At 47.9% G+C, this 14,997-nt stretch overlaps 1 protein-coding gene across 13 annotated transcripts in view; it reads left to right on the forward strand.

Annotated features, from left to right (window-relative positions):
• ERI3 (ERI1 exoribonuclease family member 3) overlaps positions 1–14,997 on the forward strand; it is a 134,350-nt gene that overhangs the window by 60,594 nt on the left and 58,759 nt on the right. For all 13 annotated transcript variants that reach the window (XM_055347154.2, XM_019017156.3, XM_019017135.3 and 10 more), the window contains one exon: positions 9,904–9,976. In XM_055347154.2, coding sequence (XP_055203129.1) covers positions 9,904–9,976 — 73 coding nt within the window. The remainder of the gene's footprint in view (positions 1–9,903; positions 9,977–14,997) is intronic.

Below are 14,997 nucleotides of genomic sequence, written 5' to 3' on the forward strand. Positions count from 1 at the left end.
AGACAGCTCAATCTGCTAAGGAGCTCCTGGTTTCCCTGGCCAAAAAGAGAATAGCTCATTAGCTGAGGCACTGACCACAGTGTCTTGGAAACCTCCCATCACTTGCTCAGCCTCCTCTCCATAGCCACTCCCTACTGGGGCTTCTGCCATTCCATCTAGTAAAGAGAGCTCTGGCCAGGCCCTGGTGGCAGCTCCAGCACTTCTCAGTCATGACAGATGGGGCACTGTGCCTTTCCCTGATGAGTTGCCATGGAAAGGACACCGGAGAGGCACTTGTCTTATTATTTCCCTAGAGAGGGGCTGGGGAGATACAAGTTACAGAATTTTAAGGACTGTTTGTGGCACTGGGGAGGTGCTTGTCATATGGTTCCACAGCGTGTTTGTGGCACTTGTATGCTTCATATGGTCTCCATAGGGAAGAAATGAGAGATAGTTGGCAGATAGGATAAAGAGCCATGGAGCAGGGAGGAGCTATGTGCATATACAGTGTCTTTTGGAGACTTTGAGCAACTTTGGCACTAGGGATTTGAGCAACATGGCACCAGCAGCCTGGACCATGGAGCATCCCTCTGCACTGCCTGTGTTCTGGTTTCTGTTGGGAACTCTCCAGAGCAGCATGTCTGGGAACACTTCCAGCTGTGCCGCCAGACCCAGACGCAGGTGACGGCCTTTCGTCTGTACTATAGGGAAACCAAGAGGAAATTAAATGTCATTTGCCCCCTGCACAGCAGGTCGCTGCCAGATCAGACACTCCTGGTCAGAGCTGTGCAGAGGGCACCCGTGGGAGGGCTTATGCCTGCAGCCGTGTCCTGTGAGCTGTGGAGACTCCCAGGTGATGGCCTGGCTCATTCCCAGGGCTTTCTCTGCCCGGCTGGGTTCACCCTGGCCTGGAGCCCAGCCCAGTGTTACATGGCAGCCGTGGCCCGTGCCAGGCCAGAGGTGCGTGTGTACCAGTAGGGGGAAGTGGAGGGGAAGGGCAGAGCCTGAGAGTAGAGGACACACAGGAGACAGTGAGGTGATCAGCCCTTCCTCAAAGAAGCTGTGTGGCATTGTGGAAAGAACAGGGCTTTTAGAATGAAGAGACCTAGTTTCGATTCCTGGCTTTACTGCTTTCTAGTTGTAGGGTCTTGGGAAAGTCACATTCCCACTCTCATCCTCCATTCCTTTATCTGTAAAATAATAAGGAGCTCTGGCTCCTGACATCTGTGGGGGAAATGTAGCTTCCTGTTAGGACTGGTGCCAGAGTTTCTTACCCCACCTTGCCTGGGTCTGGAAGCATGACCTGTAACCCCTTGCCGTGGGGCCTCACTGTGAAGTGAGTGAGCTGAAGTTGGTTGAGGTGGGGTGGGTGGTAAGTCTGGCCAGGAAGGCACAGCTGGTCATCTGTCCCTGCCTCAGGCCTTTCCTTCTTATCCTAGTCCTCTCAACAAGGCATCCCAAGACCTTGATGAGATGTGGAAGGGTAACGGTGGCAAGACAAAGTGAGAGTCTTGCTGAGGTCACCCGGCCTCACCTTGGGGCTCAGCCAGCTCCCTCCAGCATCATGCTTGCACTCTCCTCCCTGTTTGAGAGGACAGCGGGGCTTGCCCTACCCCTTTCTGCCCTTGAAGTCCTGGTGGTAGGCCATAGTTCTCAGCTCCGCCATGACATTTATTAACAGGGCTTTGGGAAAATATGTTTTAATACTGCCAGAGTTCTCCCTAGAAAACCCTCCAGCCCCCAGCTCACCCCCATCTGAAGCCTGGCTGTTGGTGGTGAAATTCATTAGTGTTCCCTGACAGGCAGTGGCGACAGAGGCGCTCGCTGTCGGCTTCCCGCTCCCTCGCTCTCGTGCTCCTGCTTCACGCACACTGGTATTTAAAGCTGATGGGCTGCTTATAGACTTCTTGTACCATGACAAGTTTGGGGAGGGGGTTGGGGAGGAAGAGACAGACAAGGAGCCAGCTGTCATGCTGGTATTTCAAACAGTACTCTCTCCTGACCCTTTGCAGGCTCCAGCAAGTGTATCATCTTTCTGAAGCCTGTGGTTGGAATTGTAACCTGCAGCCGTCCCAGAGGAAGGGGGCAAGTGTGGGGGCAAAGTGGGCCGATAAGTCAGCAGTGCATTCCCCCCAGGGCTGTGGGCAGGCAGAGGAGAATGGAGGGACCCCACGTGTGCACGCACGCACACTTGCTTGAGCCTGGGGAATTGCAGCTGAGTCTCTGAGTGCCCTTGACATTGCCCTCCCACCAGCAGAAGTGAGATGGCCACTTCTCAGTAGTCACTCCTGCAGTGACCATTCTGTGTCTGCTATGGTTATCTTCTGAGTGGGCCTGGAAGCTCTCTCAAGAGAGAAATCAGGTTCCATTAGCCTCTGTCTGAGGGTCCTGGGTCTCAGTGATACTCCTGAATATAAAGTGGTCGGTTGAGGTAGAAAGCTCTCTCATTTTGTGTCTGGCCTGGGGTCTTGGCTTTTGTTCCTTGGTATTTGTGTGCTGATTCTTTGGATTTGGAGAATGAGTCCCAAGGTGCTTCCTCTATTCATATCTCCTTCCCTCAGCCCAAGCTTCTTGGAATTTGTTTTGCAGCTGTGGAGTGGTTCTGGAACTTTCCCTTTTCCTGTCACCCCCAGCAAGCCTTCTCCAGTATCCTTTTCCTGACCAAGGCACTGTCTTGTCAATGCAGGTGGCCTGGAAGCATCTCCAAAGGCCATTACAGGTTTGGTCTCAATCGATCTCCTTATAGCCAGAATCCCTTCTATGAGGCCTTATTTGTAAAGCATGTTACCCTTGGTTGGCTCCTTTAACCCTCACAGAGCAGGGCATGGAGGTGAAGTCACTTACCCCAGGACACATGGTCATTTGACCAACTTATCTTAGTGTAGTGGAGCTATGGTACTGGACAGGGGTTGAACCGCATGCCCCACCATCAGGGGACTTTGATGGGGAGAATGAGTCCCAAGGTGCCTTCTCCATCTGTAACTCCAGGTCCTGCAGTAGGCGAGGTCACTGGGGAAAAGGCCAGGCTCCTCTCCTCCTTGCTCTTTTGCCTTGTCAGTGCCATCAGTGCTGCCATTGGCATCCTCAGTTTCAGGCGCAGCAGTGTGGGACTCTCTGTCTGAGGGGTTATTCATAAAACAACCTGGACATCTTCTGTTGGAGGTGGAGCCAGCCTTTTTTCTGTGTAGGCTGAAGTGTATTCTTGAACTGTCAAGGACCAGCTTTGATGTGATCTCCTATAGTATCCCCAGCCCTCGCCAGCACTCTATCCTGTAGGCTTCTAGTAGGGGTTTATGGCCAACCAAGGGTAACATGCTTTACAAATAAGGCCTCATAGAAGGGATTCTGGCTATAAGGAGATCGATTGAGACCAAACCTGCAATGGCCTTTGAGGATGCTTCCAGGCCACCTGGGCAGTGCTTTTCTCTTCCTGTTTTTGCTGGTTCCTATCCCGGCTAAAGGCACTGAGTGCTAGGCCTGCCATGCTGTGTCTTCTGACATGGTGGATCTTGCAGGTGAGATAGATACTAACCAGCTTTGATAAGTAGGAGGCTCATGCATTAATTTTTTATACATCAGCAGCGGCCAAGAGAGTGAATTCAATTATGAGTCTGCCTTCTCTCTACCCTCCTCCACTCAATGTGGTAGTTCAGAGCTGAGACTAAGGAACCTGTTGAAATGAGAAACCCCTATTTCCTAGCTTGACCCCCTCACTAATTCGGGTTAAATTGCTACGCTGTTGCAGTGGTGACACATTGTGTCTGCCTCTGTTTGTATAAGAGGATGCAGTGGGGGAGGAAGGACCAATTTGTGCAGAGATAAAAGGTGTCACGGGCAGATAACTAACGTCCCAGCCTCGTGCCTGCTCTCATTGTTGCTCAATTTGCTCCGTGTGTAAGCTCAGCCTTCCCCTCTTTCTTCCTTCCCTCCCCTTGGTCATATTTTACCTCGATGCCACAGTGTAATGATGCCCTGCGTAGTGGGGGAGGAGATAGGCACCTCTGGCTGACAGCCCTTCCTGATAACCAAATTCCAGCCCATCCATCACTAGCTACTCTCCTCAACTTGAGGAAAAGTGATCGTGAAAGGCGGGCTGTTTATCACCCAGGGTCTGTTTATCTCCTCTGGGTGGGGGAACAGAAACAGGAGAGACAAAGAGCTGTGTCCCCAGCTAAGTGCTGCCTCAGCTGGAGTAGCCTGAATGTGCTGGATACAGACTCAAATCATGCTGCCCATGGAGGCTCTGACTAGATAGGACTCCCTGACTGGGATCCAGTGGGAATGGGCCCTTTCCTGAGGCTCAAGACTTGGAGAGAAGCATAGGAAATCGTGGCAGTTATGAGCTGCAGGGCCGCTAGAGACAGCATTCTTTGAGAGTGTATTGGAATGAGCAAGTGTGGCAACTCTGCATGGAAGCAAGCCCACCCACCCCTCACAGGTGTCCCTGTGGCAGGATCTTCCAACTGGCTGGTTGGTTGGCTTCTCCTGGCCCACTTCTCCCCAAGCCTGGGCCTTCTGTGCCTCCATGGTCCCATGATGACTTTGAAGAAGACAGAGCCTCTCCATACTCCCCCATTTCTGCATATCACATGGAATACAGTAGTTTGCTCCTGCAGGCGAACAGTATGTGCCTGTCCTGGAGCTGGTGGGCACCAGGACTGCCAGCCCACATCACTCCAAGATCCAGGTCCCACAGCCTTTCTTGAGAGGGAGAAAGGAGCCAAGGAGGCCTCCAGAGTCTGCTGGTCTCCCTCCTCTTCAAAGGTTTGAGTCTGCTAAAAGTGAGAATGACATGCATCTCCCTGAGTTGGGTCTGCCCCTAAGTCTTAAAGAAATGAAAGCATGGAAGCCAGAGTGTCCATCGCCTTTTCCGGCATGGTGCCTCCTCTTTTGCTGGTCCTGGCTGTTGGCCTGTCTGCCAGTCTGTCCGGCAGACCTCCATGGATGTGCAGCTTTCCTTGCCTCAGCCTAGCAGCTCTCCCCCACGTCTGCCTCACCTAATCTTCAAAGCTGAGCTCCCGCTCACAAGGGCTTCACCGTGGCCATACCCATTAGCGAGGGGGGTGTTCCCCTAATGAGCTACTCCCCTGCCTTGGCTGGCGCCGGGCTAGCCACACCTGTTTGCCATCAGGGCTGTCTTGGCCCAGCCAGTATGGCTCAGTTGCAGGTGGTAGGGCTGAATGAGGAGTAGGGTGGGGAAGGCTGGCTCCTTTTGCTTTGTGCTGTGTGCTTATGGGGGTGAGGGGCAGTTTCTTACACCCCTGTTTCCTCTATATTGTTCTCTTCTTTCTAAGTAGGGGGAATGCTCTTTGCTTTCTTTTCTGTTATTCAAAAGGAGTAATAAAGGAACTTGAGTATCTCATCTCATTTTCCCTGGATAGAATAGAGAGGAGCCGGTTAGGGTCTGAGGGTAGGGCTTGTTAATCTTTTCAGGTGACCCTGAGGGGCCAGTGTGGTAATAGCAGGATCATATGATAAATGCCAGGGGCGGACCCCCTTTCTGGCCTTAGACCCATAGTCTTCGGAAAGCAATCATGTCCCTTGGTTTAGAGCCCACAGGCAGGACTGGGGGACCCTTCCTTAAAGGGGCCTCTTGCGTTCATGAAGCTGAAGGAAGTTTTGATTTGGTTGAAAAAAATCTCGTTCCTTTTTATGGCCTGGACATAATTGGCTCTTTTGTATTGGCCATCAGTGATGTCATTCCGGCCCTCATAAAGAAGGGGAAATCACACCTGTGGACTCGGTGCATAAAATTTCATTGGGCAACAGTAATAAGCATGACCAGATGATGTTTGGGCAGTTGGGGAGCTTTGTGCCCAGTGAATCCAGCTGCATGGAGACCTGGGCACCATAAACCTGCCTGCACGTTCGTGCCCGCAGGCTAGTCCAGGGCCCACTGCCAGTGGCTCTTTTCTTGGGATCACGATCTGGTAGGAATGTACAGCATTCAGACCCTTTGTGCCTGGGGAACTTTTTTTTTTTTTTCTGAGAAATTGGTGGAACCATGTATCCACTGATACCCACCGACCTTAGGCTCCTAAGAACCTTGAACCCAGGTGTGACCTTGAGCAGTAACCACTATGCTACTTGCTTCTCTAAGGCCCAGGCTTTGCCTTCCCAGGGACTGTAAAGAGCCCTGAGTGTATCTATACAGCTTATGCCTGTGCAGTCAGAAGCTTTAGGTTCTGTTTCTAGTACTACCCTTGCCTTGTTGTATGATTGAGCAAATCCTTTTCTTCTCTGAGCCTCAGTTTCCTCTTTTGTGTAAGGGATGATGACCACTCTAACCCACCTTCCTCACAGATTTCCTGTCTTGATCCTCTCTAAGCTGGGGTAGGGTATGTGATAGAGATGTGTAACTGTCTTCCCATGAGGCACTTGCAAGCTCAAGTTCTGGCATTTGGCCCTATGTCTCTCATGAAGATGGGGCTGGGCCCTGCTACATTTGTACAGCTTGTGTCTTGGAGTCACAGGGCTAGGATGACCCAGAGGACTACTCAGCAACCTCAATGCCTGCGAGTGAGTCTACAAACTGCATGTGTACCTGCAAGTGACTAGAGCCCCTGAGTGAGAATCATAGTGCCTAACCCCCATGTGCATCAGTCAGACATGGGATTCAGAATGGCACTCAGGACTGCTGCTGAGCCATATCTCAGGTGGAGTATCCAACCTGACTGTCTGGTCTGTCCTCAGTGTGGCCCCTCTGGGATAGGTCTTCCTCTGAGAAGAATAGGCATCATCCTGCTGACCTAGACCCTTCCTAGGCAGTGGAAATGCCTACAGCTATGTCTACCCTTAAAATTCTGCTTAAGAGAGAGCCCGTCCCTCTCCCAGGGCTAGCCAGAGCCAAAAGGACTCCTGGCCTGTGTCAACTAAAAGAATCAGAGAGTACTGCAGTTGGCTAGGGGAGAATAAGATCGAGGCTCCCTGCCTTTTGCTGGCCAGTCCCCGTGGCTTATTCCTTTGTAGATTCTGCTGCTTCTGGTGGCCCCCTTCACTCATAGACCTTAATGTGATTTTTCTAAAATAGCTGAGTTCAGCAAGCATTTTCACAAATAGGAAGGATAAGGAACGTGAAAGAAAGATTGAAGGAAATAGAATTATTGTCAGATTACAGTTCTGCTTCTTAGGCAACCACATTCTAGCTCCTAAGGCTATCTTTCATCCTTAAAAACCTTGCCTCATTTCCTCATGTTCTTGGTCCTTCATACCACATGGGCACATCTATCTGGATACCCCTTCATCATGTTGGCCTCAGCCAGAATTTCCCTTCCAGGAAACTGACCAGTTGTAGTTAATGTCACTGTGCCACTTGGATGTTTGAGAGTAGCCTGTTCTTCAGGTGAGATATCTTGGGTCTTATAAAAGTAAATCCTTACTATACACTGCCTGAAACAAAGGGATCAATTTTCTATTACTATCTGTCAAATATTTGAAGGGTAATGGAGGGAAGGCCAGACTGCCTTGAACTTTCTAAAGTGGAATCAGTCATCTCAACTGGATTCTTGTAGCCAAACTTTCTAGAAAAGGATTTTGCACTTGTAATCTCCGCTGTCTTATCTCTCACTCTTTCCACACTTTGCAGGTTGCCTTCTGCCTCCCACACTCAGTCCACTGATGCCCCTTTCGCCAAGATTACTTGTGACCTCCTCGTTACTAAATCCATTGGGTTTTTCTCAGCTGTCATCTTGCTTGACCACTCTATGGCAGTTGACACTAATGACTTACATTTCAAACTCAAAAATCTGTTCTATATATTGCAGAAAGGGAAAGCATGCTTTTATCACAGTTTAGGTTGACCACAGGTAATATGAAGTGGGGTCAAAAGAGCATGTCTGATCTTAGGTGTCTAATACCCTGAGAAAGGTCTGGGGCCCTGCCCTTTGGGAATGGGGATAGGTTGGGTAAGTCCTGACTCATGGCATATTGTCTCCTGAGGAACTCTTGAAGTTGATAAGGATATGTGGCTTGGAGAAGGGAACTCTGATGGAAGCTTTCTGGACTCTCAGATCTTGGAAGGGTTCTGTGAGGAAAAGATGGAAGTATTGTTCTCTGTGTTTTCTAAAGACATACTTTGGACCCATGGGTAGAAGTTACAGGGAGACAGACTAGTGTTTAAGGAAGGATGTTCTAAGAATCGAGTCCAAAATTAGATCTGGCCGCTTCATGAAGTGAGGTCCTTGTGTGTGATGATGGTCTGATGGGGGTAACCTGGTTTCATTTTAGCTCAATAAAACTTGCAAGGCATTAGCCTGGGCCCTCTGCTCACCTCACTCTATTCTGTTCCCTGGGTGATCTTATTTACTCTCCTGGCTTTAATTTTACTTAGGTTAATGATTACATTAATAATTATATTAATGATTTGGCAATCAATGGTCTTATTCCAGACCTCTCTTCAAAACTAGATATCCAGTTGCCTCTGAAACACCATTCCACTGCCAGATATCTCCTAGGTGCCTCAAACTAGGCACCTCAAACTCAGCAGACATCGAGTGCTTATTGCGTATCAAGCATATATCTAAAACTGCATTCCCAAACTCATGCTTCCTTCTAGTGGCGTACTAAAGATGGGGCAGGGGAGCAGTTCTCCCACAGTTTGGGCAGAAAGTGGGTATGCTACAGGTAGAGCATTTTAAAACAATTATAAAATTGACCAAATGCTGGCCTGCTCCAGACGTCACATAGGCTCTCCATGCCACTGCTTACTTCTTTGGATCTATCTTAGTGAGTAGCACGAAGCTAGCCAAGCAGAGGTCTACTGCTTTCTCACTGGGTCCCACATTTCATTTAGTCACTGGGGCCTCCTTTACATCTTAATGTCTGTTCCTTGATCACCATTTTTTCCACTACTGTTTCTCTCTACTGGCTTCTACCCTGCTCTTTTGGTCTATTATTTTTGCTGCCTCCAGAACAATCTTGGTAAATCACAACTCATCAGAGGCTCTCCATTGCCTGTGGCAAAGCTCTTCTCTTAGGAATAAGACTATGATCTTTCCTGGCTGATATTTCCAGTATTGTCTTCCTCCATCCTTGCATATGCCCCCATACTCCAACTTAAGGCTTTTTTTGTCTTTCTTTCATTGCCCATACCTCTGAACAAACTGAGCCCTTTATGGTCAAGAGTTACGTCTTACTTTTTGACTCGTAAGTTCCTGACCCTCGTTAAGCATCAATGCATGTTTGTTTGAATGGATTTGTCTGAGTAAAACCATCACCAGCTAGAGGGGGAGATACTTAATAAATTCTAATTTAAAGAAAAAAAACAAGAACAGACCCTTGATTTGAATTCTGACCTCTTCTTATCCTTCTACCTGGCCTCTTCTCTATCTGAAACAAACCTGTAGCCAGAGGCTTAAATGTGAGCTGAAACCCCTGCTCATCTATCTCTAAATCATATACTCTGCCTTTCTCTCCTCCTGTCTTGTCTGTCTGCCTCTCTGCTGTAACAAAATAACAAACCAGTGCATAGAAAGAACATACGCTTTGGAGTCAGACAGAACTGGGTTCAGTTCTTGGCACTATCATGTTTTCGCTGTGGGACCTTGGGTAACCTCTCTAAATCTCATTTTCTCGTCTGTAAAATGTAGACAACAGTACCTGTGTCTCAGCATTGCTTTGAAGATTAAATGTGAAAATATAAGGTACTTGGCATACTGTAAGCCATTAGGAAATAGTGGCCTGCTGCTATTATTTTGGAAAGAATTTTTGGGCTCTCACACTTGGATCTGAGGGCTAGAGCTGGAGCCCAGTGTCCATGGTGCTGGAGGTGGGGTTCCCTTTCTTTGGTGGGGTGGGACCCATGGCTAATGGGTTGACCTTTTGAGGTCTTTTTGTCTTGTATGCTCTGTTGGACTTCCCATCTTAAGACTTCATACCTGGGACATGGATGCGCCCAACTTGTTCTCTCTTCCCTTTTTTTTGTAGGCTCCCAGGCCAGTGCCAGTACTTGGGCTTGCCAGTGGCGGATTACTTCAAGCAGTGGATTAATCTGAAAAAGGTACTGTGTCTGAGCCCCAACTGGGTGCTTCCCCTGGTGCTCTTGTGCCTCAGAGCTCCCGTCCTTTGCTTTCTTTTCTTATATCTGTTCTCCCTCTTTTTCTTTTTGTTCTTCTCTTTTCTTAACTTCATCCTTTTCCTTAGCTAATATGCACTGAAATGTGGTTATTTCTGACTGTGGAGAGCTGCTTGGGGATCCGGCTGCTGGGCAGATTATGACACTGCCCTAGTTGGTGTCCCCCAGACAGGCAGAGAAGTCCCAGTTAAGGAGATTTTGGGGGGCTCTTGCTCAGAGCTGAATCTGTGGGCAGAGCTGGCTTGTCTCTAGGAGAGACATGGCACTAGCTGAGCCTCTGGGAAAGTATTCTCCTTTGTTATCATCATGAATGTGGCCTCTGACCCTAACTGGCCCTGATATATCACTCTGGTTGGGAGGCAGAGTACATTTAAGTTGGCTTTGTTCCTGCCTTGCTCCAGGAGAACCTGGCTCATGTGAGGAAGAGCCATGGAAACTAGAGTCCAATTCCCTTTGGACATGAGGGCAGAGACTGGAACTTATGTAGAATCAAGCACTTGGGGAGTTGGCGCTCAGGCTATGGACCGGCAAGGACCATGTGTGGCTATGATAGTGAGCCCTGGCAGAGAATGAATCACTTAGAAAACTGTACTTTCCTAGCAGAGTATCCCTGCTCTAGAGGAATCCTTGCTCCAGGAGGCCCAGTCCACTAGGGAGACTCACCCCCATAAATCATTCTGACCTAAGGGCAGCAGTCCTGGAACAGCCTCAGAAACCTCATGCTACCAGTTAGAGGAAGCTCAGAGAAAGGAGAACACACTGGGGGTCAAGATAGTGGCTCCCAGGGGGCTTAGAGAAGAGAGAGGTCAAGGGGGGTGAGGCTAGGTATGGCGAGGATTTGAGTCTTGACCTGGGCATTCAAGGAAGGTGGGATATGGATAGGAGGAGGAGAGAATGCTTTCTCGGCAGGGAGGGCAGCATGCTTTTGGTGTGTGTCGGGGCTGGAGCTAAGCAAACGTGGAGGAGCAGTGGAAGAGAAAGCTTTATAAGTATTTGTGCCACACTGACAATGACCTTGGACTTAGTTCCATGCTTTGTGGCATCATTTGTGAAGTCCTTTGCTTTCCACTGGTGGACAGGTGCTTTGCACTTGGCTTGTTTGCAGTTTGACTCCTACCCCCTCTCCTGCTGATCTCCCATGAAACTGGGCAACTGCTGCTTACTACTCCTCTTGTGCTGAAAAAGCTACGCACTCCCCTGGCTTTGGGCCTTGCCCAATGGCTTGCCTTCTGTCTGAAATGTCCCTCAGTCATCTTCATCAGACATATTCCCTGCCCTGGAAGATTCACCTCAGGTATCACTTCTGCTGAGAAGCCTAGCAGTCAGTCTCTTGCCTTGAGGTTCCTTGGCACTTGGGAAATCACTTATCTCAGTTGAAACTGAATCCATGTGTATTTCCTTCCAGACATGGCCATCTGGATCACAGAGATGAAGTCTGGTTCCTCTCTGTCTCCAGTGGCTAGGCCAGGGCTGGGTATAGAGTATGTGCTCAGTGAGTAATTGCTGGCTGACGGATTCATCTTTGAGAACTAGTTCCATAGAGGTCCCCGAAGGCAGAGCTAGGCATGTGGTGGGGCTAGGCATGGACCCCTGGAATATAGCATACCAGCTGTCAGAGCACATCTGAGGCTGCTTGCTGGCCTCAGCAAATGCAATGTGAAGGCGCGGCCAGGCGAGGCAGGCGCTGACCATGAACAATTACCCTGTGAAGTTCACTAGACTTTTTGGTGTATGGATAGCTCCCTGCCTCCAGGTTCCTTGGCAGAAAGGCAGGAAAGCAGCCGACCCATGTGGTAACATTGTCACTCAGGGCCACCTTGGTGCTGCTGGCCCAAAGGGTGGGGGTAAAGGCAGGCTGCCCAGAGTCTGTTCAGTTTGGTTCCCCTGCAGACTGTGCTGACCTGAAGAGGAAGGGAATAGGTACAAGGCGAAACTGAGGACTCTGTTCCTAGTTGGCCTTGTGATTTCCTCGTGTGAGGTAAACTGAGCAAGTCTGGGAGACATAAGGGGTCTAACCTCTTCCTCTCTGCACTCCAGCCACTTTGTATTGCAAGTGTGCTTAAAGGCCCAACAGGAGAGATGGCTTAACTCTGGACTTTAGCTCAGTCCTTACCAACAGCCATTCAGGACATAGAGGCTGCTGAGTCTGGAGGCCCAGGGGCATGGTACTGTTTCTGACCTTTATGCTGTGTGACTTGGTGCAGGCTGCACTAAGATTCTTGCTTAAAAAGAGTAATGATAAAAGCAAAGCCAGAGAGGTCATTGCCAAGGTTGCAGGAATATTATGTAAAAGACTTACTCCATGCCTTGTGTCCCCTGTGTGACCCAGGCTCTGGTTCTCTACAGGGTCCTCTCCTGTCCTTGATCTTACTTTGTGTTTCCCCCTTCCCTTTCTTCTCTCTTCCTCCTCTGCTCCCCCAGCAGAGCATTACTCCTTGAGAAAGGTGGGGAAGGTCCTGGTCTGCTTAGTCACCTGAGACTTGCCTAGTGAGTGAGCAACTGGGCATGAATTCACCATGCCTATTTCCTAAGACCTCTAATCTGAGAAGAGGCAAAATGTCTTTCACCTGCCCTTACTTCTGCAGAAATGGTGTGGGTTGCATCAGGAGATAGGAACTTTTCAATGGCCAAGTTTCCACATCTCCTGCTGCCACCTACTTCCCCTGTAGCAGAGTGGAGCAGGCCCGTGTTTGCTGACATTTGGAATGTCATTGAATGATCTTATATTCTTATTGAGCTGTCATCTTAGAGAGGACTTGGGGCCCTGCTCCCAGCTCCCTCCAGGAAATCAGAGCTGTCACTGAGGGGCCTGAAGAACACACACACACACACACACACACACACACACACACACACACACATATGCACATGTATAAATATACACATGTATATGCATGTGAATGCATACAGCCCAAGTGAGTATACTCCAAATTGCATGTCTGTATCCATACATGCCTTCATGTATATGCACATATTCACATAAGCAGTCAGCTGCAGAAATATTTGCAGGCGTACCCAGACATGAAGGTGTTTATACATACATATTCGTAAAGTATAAAGATACATGCACACAGGTAAACATATATATATCTCTTCATCGATAAATGAATATATATATTATATATATAATATATATATATATAATATAATATATATAATATATAATATATAATATAATATATTATATATTATATATATAATATATTATATATTATATATTATATTATATATATATATTTTTTGAGACGGGGTCTCACTCTGTCACCCAGGCTAGAATGCGGTAGTATAAACATGGCTCGCTGCAGCCTTGAACTCCCGGGCTCAGATGATCCTCCCACTTCAGCCTCCCAAGTAGCTGGGACTACAAGTGCCCACTATTATGCCTGGCTAATTTTTGTATTTTTTGTAGAGAAGGGGTTTTGCCATGTTGTCCAGGCTGGTCTCAAACTCCTGGGCTCAAGCAGTCTGCCCTCTTCAGCCTCCCAAAGTGCTAGGATTGCAGGCATTAGCCACTGTGCCTGGCCAATAAACAAATATTTTGAATGCCTTCTGTGTGCCAGGTACTGTGTGAGGGCCTGGGGATATAAGAAGGTGGATGTTGAATAAATAATTTTAGTTGCATTGAGTAACACTAAACAGTTCAGAGTCATGGATCATATAAGAAGGAACTAACTTAGTAGGGTGGGGCAGAGAATAATTCCCTGAGGAAGGATGTCTAAGCTGAGACCTGAAGAATGAGTTGAAATTGGCTAAGCAAAATGTAGCATGTGGTGAGACCCTGAGGTGAGGAGAAGCCTGGCAGCTTCATGAAACTAGAATGTAAGTTCTAAGAGGAGAAAGAATTTGTGTCTTTTGTTCACTGCTCTACCCCCATCGCTCTGAATAGTTCCTGGCACACAGATGTTTAATCCTTATTTGTTGAGTGAATGAATGCCTAAAACGTAGTGAAGGTGGCAAAAGGAGAGTGGCATGAGATGAGGCTAGAAGGAAGTCAGGAGCCTATAGACCACACACACTTTGATTTTGACCTTGATGTTTAGGGTAAGAGGAAGCTGTTAAAGGATGTTAAATATAAGAGGGGCATCATCTGATTTGCATTCTAAGAAAGTTCTCTCTGGCTGCAGTGTAGAGGGAGCTAAGAGCAGATACAGGAGACCAGTTGCTGGTTTTTCTTAATAGAGCTATGTTTGGCATTTTTGGGTGGGACAAATCATTGTGTGGGTGACATTGCTGAACTTGTAGCATCCCCAGCCCCTGTTGATTGAATACCAATAGTGACCCTCTCCGAGTCATTGTGATAATAAAAAAAATCACCCTGTATATATTTCTAGTGGCCTGGACAGGGTGGGAGTGGAGGAATACTGTCCTTGGTTGAGAACCACAGAATTAGGCTGTTTCTGTGGTCCAGGTGAAAGATGGTAATTACTTGGATTGAACTGATAGCAGTGGAAATGTAGAGAAATGGGCCAATTCCTGAGTATTAAATGGTTAAGTCAGTTCTGCTATAATGCAACATAGAGATTTCTGAAAATCACCATGCTAGAGAAAGTCATGCAATAAAAATTCAGTTAGTGACACATAAAAGATAGGAATCTGATAAAAATGGTAGCATAGTTTTACACATTAAATGCTTAAGAAATACATAAATACCACAATAAATATGGTACTTTACTCTGTAAAACCCCGAAGTTTGCTTATAGAAATGGGCATGAGAAAGGGTTGCAGCTTGTGAGTTATTATGAAGTAGTGGAAGAAGATCATCTGAAATCAGATGGAAAATTGTAACCAGATGAATGTGGTCCATAACATGTGGTGATCTAGGTGGCTGGTAGATGTTTAAGATGTGTGCATGTATGTGTTTTATGTATTCCTACCCAGCCCTGTTCAGTGAGGTATAGTTTCCTGTGTTTATCTAGTGTTTCTTGTGAACAAAATTGCACATTAAC

Source organism: Gorilla gorilla, chromosome 1 (genome assembly GCF_029281585.2).
Source record: "Gorilla gorilla gorilla isolate KB3781 chromosome 1, NHGRI_mGorGor1-v2.1_pri, whole genome shotgun sequence".
In the NCBI taxonomy this organism is placed as follows: domain Eukaryota; kingdom Metazoa; phylum Chordata; class Mammalia; order Primates; family Hominidae; genus Gorilla; species Gorilla gorilla.